At 53.4% G+C, this 21,226-nt stretch overlaps 1 protein-coding gene across 5 annotated transcripts in view; it reads left to right on the top strand.

Moving 5' to 3' along the window:
• MYRF (myelin regulatory factor) overlaps window positions 1-21,226 on the top strand; it is a 37,895-nt gene that overhangs the window by 12,970 nt on the left and 3,699 nt on the right. For 2 of the 5 annotated variants that reach the window (XM_072337990.1, XM_072337986.1), the window contains 23 exons: window positions 2,185-2,246; window positions 4,605-4,893; window positions 5,116-5,288; window positions 5,594-5,717; window positions 10,967-11,162; window positions 11,521-11,597; window positions 11,858-11,968; window positions 12,259-12,349; window positions 13,573-13,773; window positions 13,972-14,080; window positions 14,173-14,282; window positions 14,864-15,024; window positions 15,472-15,544; window positions 15,843-15,931; window positions 16,211-16,279; window positions 16,857-16,937; window positions 18,441-18,526; window positions 18,669-18,830; window positions 19,776-20,069; window positions 20,157-20,244; window positions 20,525-20,599; window positions 20,746-20,848; window positions 21,151-21,225. In XM_072337990.1, the coding sequence (XP_072194091.1) occupies window positions 2,185-2,246; window positions 4,605-4,893; window positions 5,116-5,288; window positions 5,594-5,717; window positions 10,967-11,162; window positions 11,521-11,597; window positions 11,858-11,968; window positions 12,259-12,349; window positions 13,573-13,773; window positions 13,972-14,080; window positions 14,173-14,282; window positions 14,864-15,024; window positions 15,472-15,544; window positions 15,843-15,931; window positions 16,211-16,279; window positions 16,857-16,937; window positions 18,441-18,526; window positions 18,669-18,830; window positions 19,776-20,069; window positions 20,157-20,244; window positions 20,525-20,599; window positions 20,746-20,848; window positions 21,151-21,225 (2,899 nt within the window). The remainder of the gene's footprint in view (window positions 1-2,184; window positions 2,247-4,604; window positions 4,894-5,115; window positions 5,289-5,593; window positions 5,718-10,966; window positions 11,163-11,520; window positions 11,598-11,857; window positions 11,969-12,258; window positions 12,350-13,572; window positions 13,774-13,971; window positions 14,081-14,172; window positions 14,283-14,863; window positions 15,025-15,471; window positions 15,545-15,842; window positions 15,932-16,210; window positions 16,280-16,856; window positions 16,938-18,440; window positions 18,527-18,668; window positions 18,831-19,775; window positions 20,070-20,156; window positions 20,245-20,524; window positions 20,600-20,745; window positions 20,849-21,150; window position 21,226) is intronic. The other 3 variants (XM_072337988.1, XM_072337989.1, XM_072337987.1) reach the window with 3 other exon arrangements.

Raw genomic sequence — 21,226 nt, 5'->3', positions numbered from 1 at the left:
CACATTTCTCTTGGCCTGATGTTTTAGATACTGAAGAGAAGAAAGAGATGGTGTCTGAGATGGAGTTACACCCCGTTGTAACTGGATCTGGATGCAGCTCCAGTGAAGGGGAAGTTGATAATCGTGTCTTAGTGTTGTTGATGGACTCAACTGGCCAGCTGGGAGGAGGAATGAAGGAGGGAACGGCGCCGGTGGGCTGGGAGGGCGCAGCAACATGGCGGCCTTGGCAGGGAGCACCACACAGACAGCACGGCCCAGCTGTGTGCCTTCTGCAGCGGATGATGGATGTACGGGACGTGGAGGCCAGGAGGACCCCAGAACTGCTGCTCATCTCTACAAAGCCCTCTCTGGCTTTTCTCCCTCTGCTTTGTGCCCTCTAGTGTCGCCAGCAAGTACGGCGCGGTGCCTCCCGTGCCCACAATTCACCAGCTTGCAGGAGGAATAATTGGGTCTGTAATGTAGCTCCGCTGGGATGACTTTGAAATGAATGACTTGGATGAACTGGAAAAGATCTTCCAGAATGTGACAACCTACATCAAATCTGCCCTTATTTTATTCCCAGACTAGGGAGTTGTAGTTGAACTGCGTGTCTTAGGGAAGCCATGTCCAAAAGCGGAGTGGGGTACCCTGTTGTGACATCCCTTTCTTCTGCATGCCTCTGGCATTCTCCAGGATGTGAGAAGTCGTGGATGGAATCATAGCAATCCTCCAGTCATAAACCAGGTCTGATTACCCGTCTGCTGGCTTCGTCATCTTGACTTGCAGGAGGACAACAAGTCTACCATGGAGACATCGAGAACTGCTGTAGCTCGTGTCATCATTTGGGGCTGTCATGGAGGCGACTGAGGCATCTGTCTGGGAATATGTGCTGCTTTGTCCATGGTGGATCCTTGGTCTGGGATGTGGCTTTGTGAATGGACTCCACTGGGACCTGGTGCTCACTGCATATAGTGGAAGCAGGGTTCATAGCAAGTGCTTGCTGCTGGAGATGGAGGCCTTGGTTGGGTGAAATGAACTAGGTCAGCTTTGTTGGCAGCGTTTCTTTGACATCCCAGAAGGACTCATCCCACGGCAGTAAACTTCTCCTGGAGAAGCAGTCTCAGTGTCACACGCCCACAGGCCCTGTCCGTGGGCTGGGTGTGCCTGCATGACCTCCCTACACAGCACCCATCTTTCTGCTCCTGTTGGCCCTGAATTGTCCCTGGTTGCTTTGTTATAGCAGGAGCAGGCTTTGCGGAGTGCTGTGCTGCTGGAACGTGGTGGTGTTTACCAAGGCAGCAGATACAAGCGGGCAGACAAGATACCTCCCTCCCTGGATATCCCACTGCCGGTGGTAGTGGCACAGTGGTAGAGCACATTGCAGGTCCTTTCCCTAGAGCCACCACCTCCCTGCCCACCCCTGCTTGCAGTGACTGCGGCTTGGTCTAGCTGTCAGCAGAGCCTCGACTCTTTCCATGCATTTATTCTCCTGCAAGATATTACTAGAGAAGAACCAGAATCTGAGATGAGAAAATCGTTCTCTTGTGCACCAGAACAGTGGAAGATTTGCTCTGGCCTGAAGATATGTCTGGTGAGGAAGGGCTGGGAGAAAGAGAAAGAAGCGTTGGTTCCAATGGATTTCCAAGGAGGGGCTTTGGGAATGGCTGAAGAGCCCAGCTTCCAGTAAGGGAGGAAGCAGAGGTGACACCCTCTCTGTGGTTGCTATCCCCGAGCTCTGGTCGTGCAGCTGAGTGCCCAATTCAGTTGCATTTTGCAGTTAGGACCGAATCTTTCCCCTGGTGCCACTGGAGCAGAGGCAGAGTGATACAGCTGGCAGCTGTGGTGGTGCTCAGGTTCACATAGGTCACACAGCAGAGTGCAGCCCGTGGCCTTCCCAGGTTGTGCTTTCAGCTCCCCCAGAACCACCCCCCCCATTTCTCCATGGTGAAGCACAAGGTCTTCGGATGTCTTTCTGTTCAGCTGCTGAGCTGATGGGGAAACCTCATAGGCAGGTCAGCAAAATACCTCTTCCTGCTGCCAAAGTGTGGGCTGTGGGGAATGGTGAGAGCAGTGCAGTCCCCATATGGTCACTGGAGGTACAGGGTGATGGGCATCTTGTGGGACCATGCTTTGCTCAAACTAGACCAGTTGATTCCGTTGCTGGAAGCTGCTTTACAATGACCTTCCCTTCTGTTTTCTCTGCAGCACTTTACCCGACTCTCCCCCTGACTCTGGATCAGAAGCCTACTCCCCTCAGCAGGTGACTGGTAAGTGCTTTAAGGAGAGGGAGGGAGGGGGGAAAAGTATATATACAACAAGGAAAACCCCAAACCCGACATCCTCCCCCTCTTTGTTCCGTGAAAGTGGTTGGCTCTGCAGTCTTTATCAGACGGGAGAAAACAGGCGGCTGCAATACGTGGGGAGATTATCAGTTAGTAAATATCCCTGGACTTTCGCCTATTGTTCTCCTGCTGGTCTTTGCAAGGGGGGGAGAGCGAGCAGGAGAGGGAACAGGAGGGAAGGAGAGGTGTGAACCCACTCACACGGGGAGCGATCGGCAGCATGGCTCGTCCCTGGGAGGGTGGGATGTGGCACCTGGAGCCTCCCCGTCCTGCCCTGCGCCCCGTGTGAGCCAAAGGCAAGGAGAACGTCCCTGAAATGGAACCCTGTTCGGGGAGACCGAGATGAGCCTTCCGTTCAGCAGTAAGTTCCTTCCACGCCCTCCCCTCCCTTCTGAGCTGGGGCTCCCCCTGCAAAGGGTGAGAGAGAGCCCGTCCCACCCCACGGTCACTGCCAGCCCCCCGGCTCCCTGCTGGGAAGCCACCCAGCGTTGTGCTGACCTTCACTGTGCTTTGCTGGAAGAAACTCCTTGGTGAGGAGGGAAGGCTGTGCTGGGCTCCCTCCCCCCTCGCCAGCAGCACCCTCTTCCCTGAGCTCCAGCCATTCCTCACCAGGAACAGCACTTACTCTTTTTTTTTTGATGGAAGAGGTCAAGAGTTCTGTTTATCTTGCTAAAAAAAAAAAATCCCTGGAATTCCTCCTGCCCCTTCCTTAAATATAACAAAGAGGCCGAGTTGCTCACCGAGGGGAGAGCTGCTCCGATGTGCTTCCAGCGCTCTGCCCGGGGAGGAGAGGAGGCAGCGGGGAGCTGTGCAGGGCCCTGCGTGCAGCACATGCACTGGAGATGTTGAGAAAACCCATTCCTTACAGTGCTCTGCAGGGCAGGGCGTTGGGCTGCTCTGCAAGCCCCGAAGCAGCCCCGAGTCTGTCTGTGCTCGTTGTCCAAGGGTGCTTGGGAAACTTACGCTTGCATTCAGATCCTCATTTGTCGACTCCATTTATTCACTTTGGACTTTAGAAGGTTGTGATTTTGCCAGAGAAACGTGTTCCAGGTGGAAAGTTTCTCCTGTTCCCACTGTTTATTCTGGGATGCACTGAGGATGGAGAAGCTGGTGTAGAGGGTCACTGCAATTCACCAGACTCCAGTCTTTGCTTTCCACCCACGTGGCATATGGCACATGCCCATTGGTTTCTACAAAACATAAAAATAAGCTGCTGAGATGGTGCCAACATTGACTCATCCTTGAGGTCTCTTCCAACTCCAGCCATTCTGTGACTCTGTGATTTCCTGCTCCATCTGAAAGGAGCTTGTTCAAGTCTTGCCTGTGCATCAACTTTTGTACCAGTGTGTTTGGTTTCTGGACTATATTTGTGAGTCCAGATTCCAGAAGTGTTTTGTTTTGAGCCGGAGCCCTCCACTGTGCACTGGCATTGCCATGCATTGAGCTTGTGTTGAGCTGGAGCCTAAGCAGCTGGAGAGGATTTGCATGCCTCTCCACCAGCATTTATTCTGATGGCAGCGTATTCAAATCAATCCCAAGCATGGCATTTCTTTAGTACCCTGTTCCGCAGAGACGAGGAGGAAGGTGGGGTCATTTGAATGCTTCTTTTTGTTTATTGAAATGTGGAGGTCAAAGTCACCTTCTGGCTCTGCATTTCCAGGTGCAGGCTTTGGGCAGGTGCCGCCGTTGGACCTGTCATCCCATCGCTCTTTCTTGATCCGTGTAGTTCTTTGGCGATGCAGGAGTTGTCATCAAATCATCAGGGTTGGAAAAGACCTCATCAAGTCCAACCCTCAGCCTGTCCCCACCGTGCCCGCTGACCGCGTCCCTCAGTGCCACATCTCCGTGTTCCTTGAATGCCTCCGGGGACAGTGACTCCGCCACCTCCCTGGGCAGCTCTGCCAATGCAGCACCACTCTTTGCAAAGACATTTTTCCTTATACCCAGCTTGGCCCACCTCTGGCACAGCCCTCACCTCTCATCCTAACTTTGTGCCTGATGCTTCTTCCCTTTGAAGGGAATTGCAGAGTTGGTAGCAAACAGAATTCCTTAAAGCCACACATTCACTACAGAACATCAGGGTACCTAAGCTTCAGGAAATTTCAGGACTAGTTGTAATCTTCCCTGTTGTCCTGAGAAACCCGTGTGCCCTTTGAGTTTGGGTTCTTTGGATGCAGCTCAGTTCTGATGGCATAGGACTGCTCACTGGGAATTCCTTGTGGCTGGGTTTGGAGCTGACCTCGTGGTGGTCTCACGGGCTTTCCTCTTTCTCTCTTCTTCAAGATCCTCACCTCCTTCGGACCATGACCCCTGAGAACATGTGCCATGTAATTCCCCCATCCCGCCTGGAGCACCCCCCGCCGCCGCCGCCGCCGCCTCCTCCTCCGCCCCACCTGCAGGCTGTGCCCCCTCCTTCCCATCCGCACTACCCTGGCCTGCAGCGGGACCTGTACATGAAGGCTGAGCCCCTGATGCCACCCTACGGCATGGGGCAGGGCATGGCACCAGCTGACCTCCACCACGCTCAGCAGTCACAGATGCTGCACCAGCTTCTCCAGCAGCACGGAGCAGAGTAAGGCCACTGGGCATTGGGATTTGATGTGATTTGGGTTTCGGGGGACTCTGGGGAGGTGTTGAGGTGGGGATGGCTCAGGGTGGACACTCCAAGCTGGATGGTGGGGACAGAGGGGAAACCGAGATGTGACTCAGTGCACACCTGGCACAGAACTCGCAGTTGGTGGGTGGGCAGAAGGTGGTGGTGTTGCAGGGTTGTCACCTCCCTGTTGTCCCACAGCCTCCCGGTGCATCCTGCCAAGAAAAGGAAGCACTCCGAGTCACCCCCCAACACCCTCAGTGCACAGATGCTCAATGGGCTGATAAAGCAGGAGCCAGGCATGGGGTCTGTCCAGCTTAACCCCGACAGAGTTCCCACACCTCCTTGGCACCAGCCGGGACCTCTCTCTCCAGGTATGTGGTTTTCAACCTCTCATTCCTTTAATCCCTCCCCAGCATGCAAACCTGGCAGTGCCTGGGGAGCAGGGCAGGGTCCAGACCACATGCCACTGCTGTGCCCTGGCTGTCAGGAAGTGACTGGCTTCCTTGTGCTCATACCCAACTGAATGCTGTGCTATAGAATTATCGAATCATAGAATGAAGGGAGCTCAAAGAAGATCTGTTTCCAACCTCCTGTCATGGACAGGGTTGACACTCACTAGGCTGGACTTGCCAGGGCCTCATCAGGGTGACTGAAACACATCTTTCTCCTTCTGCAGGCCTGATTCAGGATAACGACAGCTTGAATGGCTCCTACCTAGACCCCAACTACCAGTCTATAAAGTGGCAGCCGCATCAGCAAAACAAGTGGGCAACTCTCTATGATGCCAACTATAAAGAACTGTGAGTAATTCACCCAGAGTCACGTCCAGCCTTTCATTCAGTGGACTTTCCATTGAGGTTCAGGAGATCCAGTGTGTTGGACCTGCCTTGCCTTTTATCACCTGCTGACTTCTGCTTGCCTGGGTCTGGTTCTGCAGGAGCCAACAGTTCAGAAGCATTGGAAGCAGCCACTCAGACCTTGGGCTACCACCGGGGGGTTCTTTTGGCAAATACAGCCTTGCCTAAGCACCATTTGGATGTGCAGTGTGCTTTCCCCCTGGCCAGGCTTACAAAAGCTGCAGGGTTTTAAAAGGTGTGTTAGGATTTCCAGGACAATGCATAACAGGAGTGGCTGGGGATAATCCAGAGCCACTTCAGCATGTCTTGAGAGCAGTGCAGAGAGGAGCCTGAGGAGGAGGAGTGGTTGGTGGATGGAGGAGAGAAAGGAAGAGGGAAAGGCTGGAAAACCAGGAGGGGTGGAGAGGCCAGGAGTGCAGGCAGAGAGGAAAGCTGGAGTAGAGGGTGGAGGCAGAGTGTGAACAAGCTTTGTAGGAAAGAGAGCTCAGGAGGAACCCACTCTGGATCCTCCCTACATTCCTCAGAGGTGACTGAGAGCAGGCAGGCAGCAGGCAGGCTTCCAGAAACTGAGCAGACTGCCCTGTTTCCTTCTCTTTCTGGACAGCCAGAGGCTTGTAGGGTCCTCTTGGGGGACGTGGAAGATGGATTGCTCTGCTCGTGATGCCAAATAACCCATGGCTGTCTTCGTAGCTTGCCCAGATGGTGCTCAGGGTAGGACAAGGACATGTGGCTGAGAGCCCTGCAGAGACGTGACCCATGGCTACTTCTTTGGTGACACCCTGCCATTTGCAAAGGCCGTATTTGTGGCTGTTTCCCCATCCGCAGCAGGAGGGGTTTAAGCTGGGGAGGTGTTTGCTTCTGTTTTACCAGACTGTTTCCATAGTCCTCTGCAGTGCTCTGCTTCAACTGTGTTTCCTCTGTGGTGTGAATCTTTTCTTTAGCATGCCGTGGCCTGGCAGCTTCCCAGCAAGCTCTCTTTGCCAAACTGTTTTCCCATCTTTAGTGCTTGGTTTTCAGCCAGGGCCTGGACATCACCGGGCAGCTACAGCACTGAGCTTTTTCCACCTGACAAAGCCACCTTCCTGGTCCCAAGAGTGGCCTCTCATCCGCTATCAGTGCCAGCAGGGGTTTCCCTGCGTGACAGAAGCACAAATGAGCCTTTTGTAGTCAGCAGGGTCCAAAGAGCTCTGTACGTGGCCTCGTTTTTCTCTCTGACACAATGAGCCCTCCTTTGCCTTCCGTCTCGCTGTTTACCCGTGCTGGGTAAATGGTCTCTCACCTGAAACACACCACAGCTCCCATGGCAGAGGTTTGTTGCACACCGTGGTATTGCACAGGCACACTAACACTACACTGCAGTCACAGCTAAAAGTGCAGCTTTTAACTCCTGCAATCCCAGCCCTGCGCTACCGCCTTCTTCAGCTCTGTGCTCGGGGTCACTTGCTAATACCTGCTTTTAGGATTTAGGGTGGAAGCCTGAGCAAACCTACTTTTGCTGCATTTAGGTCACGGCCCGGTTGCGTAATGGCTAAATTCCTTTGAAATGGTTTCACCTCGATTTTAGGAACCCACGTGTGGTTTGTTGCGGTGCTGGATCCCACCCAAAGAAGAGGTGAAGGATTGATCAGCTACATTTTCTGCTGCACACAACCTCAATGGTCTTTTCCTTCTTCGTGGCAGCTCAGCAGTCAGGTAGCTCTAGGAGGGGTTGTACAAGCTGAGGCCACATCTCTTTCTAAGTAGAAGATCATTTGAATGGGTCTCTTGGTGTAGCGCTGCACCAGAATAGAGCTGGAAGGAACTGCACAAGCTCAACTTTCTCTTCTTTTCCTCTATAAGGGCTTCTTTTTTTCTCTCCTCTTTATTTTTTGATGCTTTAGCAGGTAGGAGTCTCTTTCTTCCTTTTTGGTGTACTCAACCAATGAGTGTCTCTTTGGGATCTGTGAGTACTTCCATATTAGTTTCCTCTGGGATCGTTAAGCAAGAGCCAGCCCTTCTCAGCCTGTCTTAGTCATCATGCACTTCATTTGTGCCGTTATAGTTTCCCACCCCTAGGGGAAGCATATTTTCTCCCCTGTGATCCACGTGCCCACAACCTGTTCACAGCCCCAGGAATCTGAATCATCTGAATCACCTGATTTTTTCCTACCCTTGCCCTCCAGACGAGACCAGAAAGGCATGTTAAGGAGAGAGGCCGAGCCACGAGCCCGTAGGAAGCTGTTGTGTTTCCCAGTGTTTTTGTGTTGTGTTTTGTGTCCCAGTGTGGTTTCTCACCATTCAAGAGCCTGCCAGCGTTGCAGCAGTGACTGCTGCACCCAACGAGCAGCTGTGTGCCCTGTGTAGGAGGCTGAGCTCTCAAAAGCTGTAGGCCCCACCTGGATATGTGGGTAGGTGAAAAAAAACCTGCATCCAACCCACAGCATTGCCGTGGAGCAAGGCAAGTGCTCGCAGCCCCCATGGAGGCAGATTTCTCAGCTTCGTAGTGCTTGATCTTCCCTCTGTTGTGTCTCAGAGATGCAAGGAAGCCTTTTCTTTCATCATTTCCTACTGGTGCTGCTCTTGGTGAATGCACTGGTAACCAGTACCAACAGATTTTTTGTTCCTCAGACGTACCCCACCATGCCCTTCAGCCATTTCTCATTTACTGCTGGTCTGGGCTGTTTCTCAGAGCCGGGCTCCTTCTCAGCTGTCGAGCTGGGCTCAGCACAGGGAGCATCTCAGCAAATTCTGCAGTTCCTGGGTCGCATTTCTGCCTTCTGAGAGATGTGCCTGGTACCAGTGAACCTTGCTGTAGGATGGCAACAGATTCCTTGTGCCCAGGGGCTGCAGCCAGGAGAAGAGCAAAGGGAGCCGAGCTTTCCAGGCCTGCAGGTGTAGTTATAGTGGGATTGCAGACTGTAGTTTTCTTAGAAGCAGATTGGGTTAAGGAAACTGAGGAGAGTACAGAGGGAGGAAAGAAGGGCTCCTTCATGGATTGGAGCGGAGGTGCCTGGAAATCTGTGCCTTAGCATGCTTGGTTTATGTCTCATGCTGTGGTTATGTGGGCTGAGGAATCTGTGTCGGTTGAAGGAGACCTAAGACTCCGGATTAGTTTTATTGATTGTATGTTTCTCCTTGGCCTTTTGCACTGGTTTTGTGGTTTCAGACTTGCTGAACCTTCAAAAGGGTTAGGTGGTTTCCAGCAGCGGTGCCGAAGAGGCCTGGAACCAGGCAGCTCACTAATTTACTCTCGGGAGCAGAAGTAATCCATCTCCCTGACAGTGCGCTCTGATAAATGCCAGCAGGCTCCCTCCTCCCTCTCCCCAAGTGTTTACGGTTTGAGGTAAGGCAGTTTGAGGGGAAGGCTGGCTCTGCAGTCTCTTCCCATCAAGCAAGCTTTTGGAAGCCTGGTTTGGAGTAAGCGACCCTACAGCCAGCACCAACAGCTGCAGATCCCACAGGGGACAGAGAGCAGCGTGATGTGGTCCAGTCCTGAATGTATTTCAGGTGTTGGTGAAGATGAGCTGAGATGGTGCTGGAAGCCTGAGAGGAGAACAAAGCATGAAAGTACTGAGCGAACAGACCCTCAGCTATGGGGCATTCCAGACATGATGGCTTAAGAATGGTAGAAATAATGGGGAATTTGGAATTGGAGAGAGGTAGATTTTCCTTCCATGAAAAAAACAGCTGATGGCATGAGAACTTCCCTCTGACAATCCCATTTTCTGCAACAGATCTCCTCCTCATCAGAGACATTTTTCCTTGCATTGCCTTTCCCTTAGAGGATGTGGGCACTCCCCACTCCTATAAGCGTGGATCCCAGCATGGGGAGTTGGTAACCCCTGAAACCTCCTCTCCTCTGATCCTGGCCTTCCGAGCCCCGCGTTAATCTGCTTTTGTCAGCTGGGCATTCTGCCCCAAATAATCCATTTGACCCTAGACCTTTTCTTCCCGATGCTTTGCCCTCTGGCCCTCATGCTCACTGGGAACAGCTAGCCTTGCTCTAGCTGCCCCCAAGCCACTGGCTGCTGTTGTCCCTGACCCCAGGAGCAGTTCCTGCCTTCTTTCCCCAACCTCTGAGCACAGCGATGGGGAGGCAAAGACACCCAGGTCCCCTTATTGGCTGGGTTCCCTGTGGTTTAAGGTGGAAGGTAGGATGTGTGACAGTGGAGATGCCCTCCAGTGCAGCCCATGCAGGGGGGTGATGTTGGTCACAGGCTGAGTCCTTTGGGAGCTCAGGGAACGAGACTCAGCCTGACAGCCTGACTGTTTTGGCATATGTTTGGCAGCCATTGGTTTGGGTGATGTTAACCATAGAATGGTTCGGAAGCAAATGTGGCTTGCAAGTCCAACCTGTCTTCAAGTGGAAACAGCTGAGGTGACGGAGGGGTGAAAGCAGATGGGAAAAGGGCTCCTCCATCCTTGGGTGAGCACAGAGGGTTCTAGGGCCAGATCAAGCCCTGGCCCCTGAGCCAGAGGAGCTAAATGGAGACCTCATGGCTAAGGCTGGGAGGCGAGCAGTGGTGGAAGGGAATTCCTTTCATGCTTCTGGGTTAGGATAGTGCTCTGCTTCCACCATCTGGCCTGTGCTCAGGGACTGCACAGTCCCTCAGATGCAGGAGATAAGGAATTGCATCCCAGTGTTACTGGGAATGGGCTCCCATATCTCCTCCAACATTAACCCTGCTGTAGAAAAGTGCTCAGCGAATTTTAAGGCTGATATCAGAGGCCAGGCTGAGCTGCCTCTTGCTTTCTGACTGTTTAAGCACAAAAATAGAAGGGAAAATATGGGATTTTGGTCTTTTGCTGGAGATTCTCAATGGGCTGAGATGCATCCCAGGGGCCCATCCGCCAGGTCTGAGTTCTTTGGTGGTGAGAGAAAAGGGGACTTGCTTAAAGGCCACATATTTCCCTCATTCCCATGGCAACCAGCCCACTAAGGAGATGGAGATTAAACCTCCCCAGCTGGTGCGTGTTGGCCGGGCAGCAGCATCCCCCTCCTCCCACACAGACCTTGCTGATTCCACAGGAATTGGGCGTGTGGGCAACATCAGGAACGTAATGGGTAAAACCAATGGACATGTGGGACCCCCCAGGATCGGTGTTGCCACATGCCATACCCCACAGAGCCTGCACTGCCTCTGTTTCTGGGAGCTTAGGCCTCTCAGGATGCGCTCGGGGCTCTGGCCTAATGTCTGCTGCCTTTTCCACAGCCCCATGCTCACCTACCGTGTGGATGCTGACAAAGGGTTCAACTTCTCCGTGGGCGATGATGCCTTTGTGTGCCAGAAGAAGAATCACTTCCAGGTCACGGTCTACATCGGCATGCTTGGAGATCCCAAGTATGTGAAGACCCCTGAGGGCCTGAAACCCTTAGAGTGCTTCTACCTGAAGCTGCACGGAGTGAAGGCAAGCAGGAGCCAAGTGAATGCAGCAGGGAGAAGGGGAGCTGAGATCAGGCAACACCACATCTTTCATATGCTGAGTCCTAGGGGTGTGTGCAGGAGAATGATGAAGGTCATACTTGATCTTCAGCTCTTAAGATGGGACTCTGAGATGGATTAAATTGCTCCCTGGATGTCCCCAGGGTTTCCTCTCACTCCTGTTTGACTCTGGAGGCATTTGGGAAGATCCATTCACCCTCGGCCAGGGCTGCACCCAAGTTAGGCACTGCATATTGGTTGTGTAGGAGGGGCTGGGCAGACAGTGGGAAGGGGAAGGTCTCAGCTTTCCTGTCTTCATCACATCCCCAAATCTTTCTCTTCAGCTAGAGGCCTTGAACCAGTCCATCAACATCGAGCAGTCACAGTCTGACCGTAGCAAACGGCCCTTCAACCCTGTCACGTGAGTGTGGGCTGGGGAATAAGCAATAGCAGGGGTGGGTGGGGAGGGGGGAGGTCATGGGAAGGCTCAAGGTATCGCTGTGGGTATCACACCCTCCAGTTTTGCTGCCCACAGCAGTTTTCCTCCCTCTATGCTGCCCACTCCCTTTTGTGCCCAATTCATAGCCCTACTGTACCGGAGCAGGACAGGAGATGGCCGTTCCTCAAGGACCCTCCTCTCCAGAAGCATCCTCACTTGCTCCTCTGTTTTCTCTTCCCCAGGGTCAACCTGCCTCCAGAGCAGGTCACCAAGGTCACCGTGGGGCGGCTGCACTTCAGCGAGACCACGGCCAATAACATGAGGAAGAAAGGAAAACCCAATCCAGACCAGAGGTGAAGAGCAGGGATACCTTTTCAAACTGTTCTGAGCACTCAGGGCCTGTGGCTGTGCCAGCCCTTGCTTTGGGAAGCAACAGGCCCTACGCTGCCCATCTTTTTCTCACGGAGGAAAGGAAATGTCTGCTGTGGCCACTGTGGTCTCCCCCATTCTGCAAGGAAGGGGTTGTGGACAGGGGAGAGGGGATGTGTGCAGCTCTCTGTGACAGCCCGGTACACTGTCCTTGAGGCAGATGCAGCAGTTTGTGGTGCAGGATGGCACCCTGACCTCTCTCCCCTCTTGCCAGGTATTTTATGCTCGTGGTTGCCCTGCAGGCACACGCACAGAACCAGAACTACACGCTCGCAGCCCACATCTCTGAGCGCATCATCGTCCGAGTAAGTCCTCCTCTCTTCCCACAGCCCTTTGCTGGATGAGCTGGGCAGTTCTCATGCACCTCTTTAGCTTTGCAGTGCTTTCCCCTCCCAGCCCTTTCTTCCCTTCCCCCACACTGCCTTGCTTGCAGCTGTCCTTGCACATGGCTGTCCCTGTCCATGCCTGCGTTCTCGCTCCATCCTTTCTACATCTGCTTGGTTGAAGCAGCAAGAACTTGTTGCAGGACAGGGAAGGTGTCTCCTTGTCCTGACCTTGCACTGGTGCTTACAGTAGAGCTGCTGGGAGTGAGGGAATGGTATTGTTAGGATTCCACAGCAGGGTCAAGAATTCCAGGTGCAGAAAGACTGAGTGCCCTGCCGTGGCTGCACTTTGTGCAGCAGCATTCAAATGGGAATGCAGAGCGGGCAGGAAGAGGTAGGCATCATCCCTGGACTCTTCCAGGGCTCTTTTAATGACTGCTTAGCTCTGTGGCCTGAAGGTAGGAGGTAAAATACAAAGAGAAGGACCTCAGAGTCTGCGGACTGATGTATAAGGAACTGTGCAGCCTCCAGAGTGCCCAGAACTGAAGGCAATTGCAGGCAGCCTGTGCTGCTCCATCCCAACAGGTTGCAGAACGGTGGGATCTGGGGCATCGTGGAGCCAGGAACAACTGCTGTGTCACTTATGGACTCCATCTGTCCTTGTGTTGTAGCTGGAATTGTAAGAGCTCTTAGGGTTGAGATAACACAGCTCAAGGAAGCAAGGATTTTCCTTTAGGGAGAGGAGCAGAGCAGGGGTAACCTTGGTTCCTGGTGGAAGAGGCTTGGATGGGTCCAGCAGATGAATGCCAAGACTGCAAAAGCAGGCTGAGATTTGTTCCCAGAGCTGGCAGTGTATCCGTGTCTCTGCCACTTTCCTGTGTGCTGCTGCAAAGCTCTGTCTAACACCTTCACAGCCTCTCTTCTGCTGTCAGCTCCCTGCTGTCCCTGCTATAGGGCAGATGCTGTTGCAGCTCAGCCTCCAGGTGTTCCTAGAGCTGCGTGCTGTAGAGAAGGCACACTCACCATGGTCCTGTGTCATGAGCTTCCAATCTTGGGAGTCCCCTCCAGCTTCTCAAGCAACCTGTATCAGTCTGCCTCTATTTCAGCTGAGATCTTCCCCATCCCTGGCTCCCATATGCAGAACAAGGGCACAGTGTGTGTCATCGGGGTACATCTGCTTATCTCCATCTTCTGCCTCTCCCCAGGCCTCCAACCCTGGCCAGTTTGAGAGCGACAGCGATGTGCTGTGGCAGCGGGCTCAGCTCCCTGATACTGTTTTCCACCATGGCCGGGTGGGCATCAACACGGATCGCCCTGATGAAGCCCTCGTGGTCCATGGCAATGTGAAGGTGATGGGTTCCCTGATGCACCCGTCGGATGTCCGAGTGAAGGAGGACATCCAGGAGGTAAGAGCTGAGCAAACCAGGGTGGGCTTCACTGACATGGCTCAGAGCAGGGCTCAGGGCCCTCTCACGCAGTGCCTCTTGCACCTGGGACCTGTTGTAAAGGGGAACCATAGTGAGTTTTGCCACCTGGGGTCAGAGCAATGGGATGTGAAGAGGCAGCACCCCATTTAGGAGATGCACGTCTCTGTTTTGCCCCAGGTGGACACCACAGAGCAGCTAAAGAGGATCTCACGGATGCGGCTGGTGCACTACAACTACACGCCTGAGTTTGCAGCTACGGTGGGCATCGACAACACCTCTGAGACAGGTATGGGCCCTGCACTGTGCTGTGCTACCCCGCTTGTGTCTGGGCAGAATGCTACCCAGAGTCCTGAGAGCCACTGTGCCATTTCCACACAGGTGTCATTGCTCAAGAGGTGAAAGAGATCCTCCCCGAAGCTGTGAAGGACACCGGGGACCTGGTCTTTTCCAATGGGAAGACCCTGGAGAACTTCCTGGTGGTGAACAAGGTCAGTGGCAGCCTGAAAGGACAGGAAGGGCAGGGAAGCTGGGGAGGCTGTTGAACCTGGCTCAAGAGAGTTGTAGAGCTGGAACAGGGAAAGCATGGTGCCTGGGGAATGCTTTTAAACCAGTACCACCCATATGAGTTTCAGACTTGGCTGATCTTTCAGATGTCAGGAGCTGACCTGAGTTGACAGCAGACATCTGCAGGGAGGAGCTTGCCTGGTGTTGGTGAAAGTTGTCAGCATCTTCCTCAGGACAGGCTTCTTGTTGGCAGCCTCCTGCAGGGAGGCTCTTGGTCATAATCTCCTTTCTAGATAAGATAAGGTGGTTATGTCAAGATAACCGAGAGCACCTGGTTGTCTGAACTCACTATAACCTGTGGCAGCCTGTTTGCTGCTCTGGGTGTTGAGGGGATGGAGCTCACCGCCTCACTGCTCTCCCAAAGCTGCCAGCTTTCTCTTGCATCCCTCCCTCCTCAGTGCCTACAGTGAGAACGGCCAGGGCTGAACTTAGTGCATCGGGGATCCATTGGTTTTTAAGAGAATCCGTCTTGCTCTTGCTGACTGTTTGACCTGTTCCCTGGCAGGAACGCATCTTCATGGAGAATGTGGGAGCTGTGAAGGAGCTGTGCAAGCTGACAGACAACCTGGAGACCCGCATTGATGAACTGGAGAGATGGAGCCACAAGTTGGCCAAGCTCAAACGCCTGGACAGCATGAAGTCAACTGTGAGCTCTGGGGCATTCAGGTATGGGCATGCTGAGGGCAAGAGATCCCAAAGGAATGGCTCTTTTCATAGAACCATTAAGGCTGGAAAAGGCCTCTAAGATCACCAAGTCCAACCATCAACCCATCCACGCCCACTAACTGTGTCCTCGGTGCCATATCCACACGTTTCTTAAACACCTCCAGGGACCCCAGGCAGTCCTGAATGGCAGCTCATTTTGGGAAGGAGAAGATGGGGAGGTTTGGCGGGGCATTGTTAGTTGTCATTTGGTCTGCAGTTGGTTCAGAGAGCTGAGGCAGCTCTGGCATCCACATACCAACATCCTGCTCTCAGACCAACTCCCTCCTCCCTCCCCACAAAATACTATAAAATGATCACCACGCTTTTCCAGAGTTAGTGAGTGCCTTTCTCAGAGCAAACACTTCACACAGGGTTACCTTTTTGCCTGAGAACCTCTTCTTCTTGCAGCCAAACGGGGAGCCAGTTCAGCCGTGCAGGAAGCATACCCCACAAAAAGAGGCCTCACAAGATAGCCAGCAAGGTAAGGGACTGCTCCCAAACAAGCCTTGCTATGTGGGGGAAGGTGGACTATCTGAGAACAACATTCTGCACAGTTCTCCAGTGTTTTCCTGCATGTGCTGCAGTGGGAGAAGCCCTGTCTGCTCCCATTTTCCTGATCTCTCCTTCCATTTTGTCTGTGCCTGATGGAGGTGTTTCCTGGCTTTGCTCTGAGGGGGCTGGGGGCTCGCAGGGGAGCAGGAGGAAAGCTTGGGATGTGACATGCTCGGAAGCAGAGAGGACTGGAGCCCTGAGCTGAGCTTGGGATTTCTCTCTTGTAGTCGCCATCGGTTGTCCCGGAGCAGGCCTGCATCAGTCAGCGCTTCCTGCAAGGCACCATCATTGCCTTGGTGATCATCATGGCCTTCAGGTGGGACCACACACCCATGCCTCCCTCTCTCTGTCTCATCAGCTCGGTTTAGGCTGTGCCAACCAAACTGGCAGTTCTTAAAACACAGGTCCCAGGGGTGGTCTCACTCCTTACTGCATCCTCAAGGCTTATCAATGCATGAGAACAAAGAGGTCCAGCTCATTCTGCCATCCTCGGGGTGGTCAGTGGGCCTACAGATCCATTCATGGGCTGAAATCCCTTGGCAGCACCATGACACGTTCACTGCCCCGTCCTCAGCCTGGACCTTTGTCTTTGCAGTGTGGTGTCCATGTCCACGCTCTACGTGCTGAGTTTGCGCAGCGAGGAGGACCTTGTGGATATTGAAGGGTAGGTACCTCTGGGCTCAGTGGGATGGATGTGGTGGCTGGGACAGTCTAAGGCAAAAGGAGCAGCTGCTGTGGGGTTATTGACCAGTCAAGTGCATCCACGTGTCCAAGCCTTAAACTTTGCAGCAAAGCGAGGAGCAGAAGAAAAAGCATCCTGATGGTTGGCTGCTCACATTACTCGTGGTCTGTCTGAATGTAATTTGGGTGCCTCTTCTGCTGCACTAAAACAGCCAAGTCCCACCACTGCATTGTGGGGGGGTTGGACTGGTCTGTACAAGGCGGAGCTTTTCCTTAATGTGGAAAGAATGCCAGGCGTGCACACAGTCAGCCTGTGCTGGGCATTCAGTTTCAGCACACTTTGCTCCTTCAGGAGCTCATGGCACCAGATAATGAGCATCTTTTTCTCTTTCTTTTCCCCGTCCTACTTCTCTCCCTTACATTCTGGTTACAACTCCCATCCAACTCAATTTTGTTTCCATGTTCTCTTTCATTTTCCCTTTCTTTTCTTTCCATTTCCATCACCCACACCCTCTTTCATTGCCTCCCTTTCCTTCCCTTCTCTGTTCACTGCCCCGTAGCTCTTTTGCTGTGCCCACTGCCTGTATCCTGGCCCTCTTTCGGCACAGGGGTCCCGGGGTCCCAGTTGCTCTGTGCCCACGGTATGTTACTCTTTCATTATACTGTTACTTAATTTCTGCACCCCTTCTCTTAGTTCCCCTTCTTTTTTTCCATCTGCGCTACGGAAGCCAAAATGGTGAGCAAAAGGTGATGGCTCAGCAAGCGGGGTTCCAGGAGTTACGTCGTAGAGTCCTTAAGGTTGGAAAAGACCTTTCAGATCATCAGGTCCAACCGTCCACCCATCATCACTGTGTCCATCAAACCATGTCAGGCAATATGGAAGGAGAATTCAGCAGGCTGAAGAACTAATGAATCGAAGGCTAAATGAAGAAGTTGCACTCTGCAGGTAGAACAAGAATAGGCAGCACTTAGAAAGGATGCAAATTGAAGAATTAACCCCAGAGATGTTCCTGCACTCTCTTCATATATGAGTAGCTTTATTGTGAAGGGTCACTCACAATTACAGGTGAGCTTAGTGTGCACAAAAAGGGCAGGAAAAAAATCTACCTTAATTACTTCCATTTATGAGCCATCACACCTGGGAGTGCTTGGAAAGGCACTGCGACCCACTTCTGGTGCCCGACTCACTAACAGGCGGTCTATGAACTCCAATCCTGTGTTTTGGCACTGCAGGAAAAGCATCTTCAGAAAAAGAAGCAAACAGAAAGCAGTTTGAGGGGGATGGCCTTTAATGCAGCACTACAACGCAGGGAAAGCTGACTGAGTTACTAATTAGGACCAGATGTGTAAAGCAGCTTAGTCGATGTGATCTGTAGCAACATACTTTCCTTCAGAAGGAAGCAGGTCCCATTTGTCCATCAGCAGCCTTTGAAGAAAATACCGTGTGAAGAGCAGTGCAAGGTATGGTTAATTTGTTCTTTTCAGAATGCCATGAGGTTTACGAGAGGCTATTAAAAAGTAATTGCTGATGGGAGGCAAGATAAAGCTGAGCATGGTGAGTGTTGACAAGGCAGCGGAGGGATGGAGGTAGATCTTAGCTGGGATAAAAGCTGGCTTCGGAGGCTGGATCTGCTTTTCCTCCAGCAGTCCAACACCGGGTCTCCTTTCACTGATGAAAGAAATATGTAATCAGGTACGTCTTGGAGGTGACAGTGTTATTTTGCTGTCTCTAAGTGAATGTAGGGTCTTTGAGAAGCCATGAGCAATGCTAAGAGGACAGGCAGGACATGCGAAACAAGGGAAAGAGGAAACTGAAACAAGGAGGGAATGGACAGGTCAGGCCTTTCATTTCTTTGCTGGGAGCTCAGGAGAAATCTCTGCGCAGTGAACAGCCACAGCTTAGACTTGTTCCTGCCAGAAGCAGGGCTGCCGCCCCATCCGCTGTGGCATCTCCCAGCTCCCCGTGCCATGTTTGTGCCTGGTGTGCTTCTCTCCTGCCTTGCTTTTCACAGATCACTGCAGGCTTTGCCCCTCCTCCCCTGCCTGCCATCGCTCTGTTGGCTTGTTCCATCCCCCCACTCACTGCTACACCCACAGAGTGGTCCCCTGTGGCAGAGCTTCACCCCTGCTTTCCTACATTCCAGGTCAAGCCAGAATATCGACAAAACACAGATGGTGCGATCCACAGCTGCATCAGACAGAGCCAGCAGCAGGACCCCAGCACACCACGGTGGGTCACAGCTGCACCTCCATGCCAGAGGCTCGTGGCACGGAGCTAGTTCCATGCTGGGAGCTCCTCAGAAGAGATGCAGAGAGCGCTCAGTGCTCCCGCTGTTGGCTTACTCCAGGTCTCTCTGCTCTTTGCCCTGCAGGCACATCAAACATGCTCAACGTACTCGATGCTTTACCCGGTCACAGCGTGCTAGCCTGCTTCAACCCACCGTGTTTCTCCACATGCTGCTCTGCTGCCCCCACCAATGCCTCCTCTGTTGCCCTCTCTGAGGCCAGCCCTACTTATGCCACCAATCAGACAGGTAAGTCCCATCCCGGCAGGAGGGAGATGCTGGGACAGTGCTGAGCTCTCTGTCCCACTGCTGCATCACTTCATGGCCCCAGATCCCTCTCACCTGGTGTCCTACCCCTGCACCCACCCAGTGACTGCTGGGCTGCTGACGTGGTGTGCTTTGTACATCCACGATCCTGCTGCCAGGGTAAGTGGCAACAGAAGAGCTCGCTCTGCCAGTGCGGAGTCATGAGAGCTGGCCAGTGTGCAGCTTGCAGAGCAGCCTCGGTGCTGTTTGCTTTTGGCAGGCCAGGAGCTGTGCTTTACAAGCCCACTTTTTACATCACTACTGCAGGAGGAGCAGCATCTCAGGCAGTCACTGCCCAGCCATAACAGCCCTGGAGTCATAGAACCGTAGGAATGTTGGTTTGGAAGGGACCTTAAAGATCACAGAACCACAAAATAGTTGGGTTGGAAGGAACCTCAAAGCCCCCCCAGCCCGTGGGCTGGATGCCCCCCACCAGCTCAGGCTGTGCCTTGGGCACCTCCAGTAATAGGGCACCCGCAGCTTCTTTGGGCAGCTGTGCCAGGGCCTCACCACCCTCTGCATAAAGGATTTCCTCCTCATATCTAACCTAGATTTCCTATCTTTTAGTTAAAAAAAAACATCCCCCCCCTTGTCCTATTACTCCATGCCTGTGTAAAAAGTCACCCTCCTCCTGTTTATCAGCTCCTTTTAAGTACGTGGAAGGCCATAGTGAGGTGACCTAGAGCCTTCTCTTGTCCAGGCTGAATGAGCCCAGCTCCCTCAGCCTTTCCTTGAAGGAGAGGTGCTCCAGGCCATGCCTTCACCCTGCGCTGAGCTCTGCCCTACGCAAGGGCTGTTAAATGCAGGGGTGTGATACAGGAGGTGACATGGGGACAGGACAACCCCAGGCCTTCAGCCTCTCAGCGCGTCTTTCCCTTTCCTTCACAGACCAAAGTCAGACCTCACTGCAGCCAGTGACAAATATCAAAGCCAAATCCAGGGGCATCACCAGGAAGGCAACCTCCTACACCAAGTGGCCAAAGACGCCTGACAGGTCTCAGAGCTTCGGCAGCCCCAATGCCAGCCCCTCCTCCCCCTTCACCCACCTCCAGGGCAAATCCAAGTACATCTCCAACCTCTCGCTCTCCCGCAGCAACTCCCCACTGGGGCAGGCCCGGCCGCAGCGCAGCGTCAGGCAGCCGGTGAGCGAGTGGCCCCACGTGCAGGACCCCAGCACGGATGGTAGGTGGGCCCCTGGCCTCCCTCTTGTGGCTCTTCCTCAGTTGCCAGCCCCTCGCTGTTCCTACATAGCCCATCTCCCACCCACAGGGCCAAGCCCAGTGCTGCGTTCCATCCGGATCCTGGAGATCGACATGGCCATCCAGTCCCAGTTCTGTGCAGCCAGCAACGCGTGCAGGTGAGGGAGACAGCAGTTCTTGGGGAGCTCCATCAGCAGATGGGCTGTTCTTGGATTCTTGGGCCTTCACTTACCATCCCTCCGAGGCAGCCCTTGGTCACAGGAGCTGGAGCCCCTGTTGAGTCCAGCCCTGCTCCTTCACCCAGCGTGCAGGAGGACTGGATTTGGTGATGAGCTGGCTTGGGAACTGGCCCAACCCAGAGATGGGACTTTGGAGTCCATCCTGGCCATCTCACTCCAAACTGAATTGCTGCAGTGAGGTCTTTCTCTGTCTCCCTAGGACTGGAAACTTCACCTACCGCATCCCCATCAGCCAGCTGACAGCAGTGAACACCAACCTGACCCTGGAGATGAAGTGAGTGGACGGGGCTCCTTGGTGTTCCTACATCCCTCAAGTGGGCTGGGTACCGTGCCACGTCACCGTGGTGTCTCCTGCCCAACCTGCTTAGAGACAGCAGTGCCTGGCACCTTCCAGGGCTTCACCACCTCTTGTCTCCCCAGCTCCTCCTCTGTGCTGTCCATCTCCCTTTGTGGCCTTGTCTCCAGCGACCCTTGCCAGGATGCTGCGAACACAGACAGCTTCAGTGATGGCACAGACACGCAGGTAAGGAGGGCTCAGCTCACATTACCCACGTGTGTGAAGCATTGTGCTCAAGCAGCTGTCCCGTGCACCTTATATCTCTGAGCTGATGCTCCCAAGGTCCGTGGGGCCAGATAAAGCATTTAAGTGCTCTTTGTCCTGTTCAGCCTATCTCCATAGCTAAGCGTGGAGGTGCTGTTCCTCCATAGACTGCTGTAGGGTCACTCGATGGAGTAGAGATCTGCTCTGCTTGCCACAATGGCTTCAGAGACATCCCAGGATGCTCAACCCTGCTCTCACCGCAGATACTCTCTTTTTTTCCTCAGGAAACGACGCACCGTTGGCCTCTTGTGATGCTGTCTTTCAGGGAGTTCACCTACCACTTCAGGGTGGCACAAACTG

This window comes from Excalfactoria chinensis, chromosome 5 (assembly GCF_039878825.1).
Source record: "Excalfactoria chinensis isolate bCotChi1 chromosome 5, bCotChi1.hap2, whole genome shotgun sequence".
In the NCBI taxonomy this organism is placed as follows: Eukaryota; Metazoa; Chordata; class Aves; order Galliformes; family Phasianidae; genus Excalfactoria; species Excalfactoria chinensis.
Note: the sequence above shows the minus strand (reverse complement) of the source record. Positions and strands in the feature narration are given on the sequence as shown.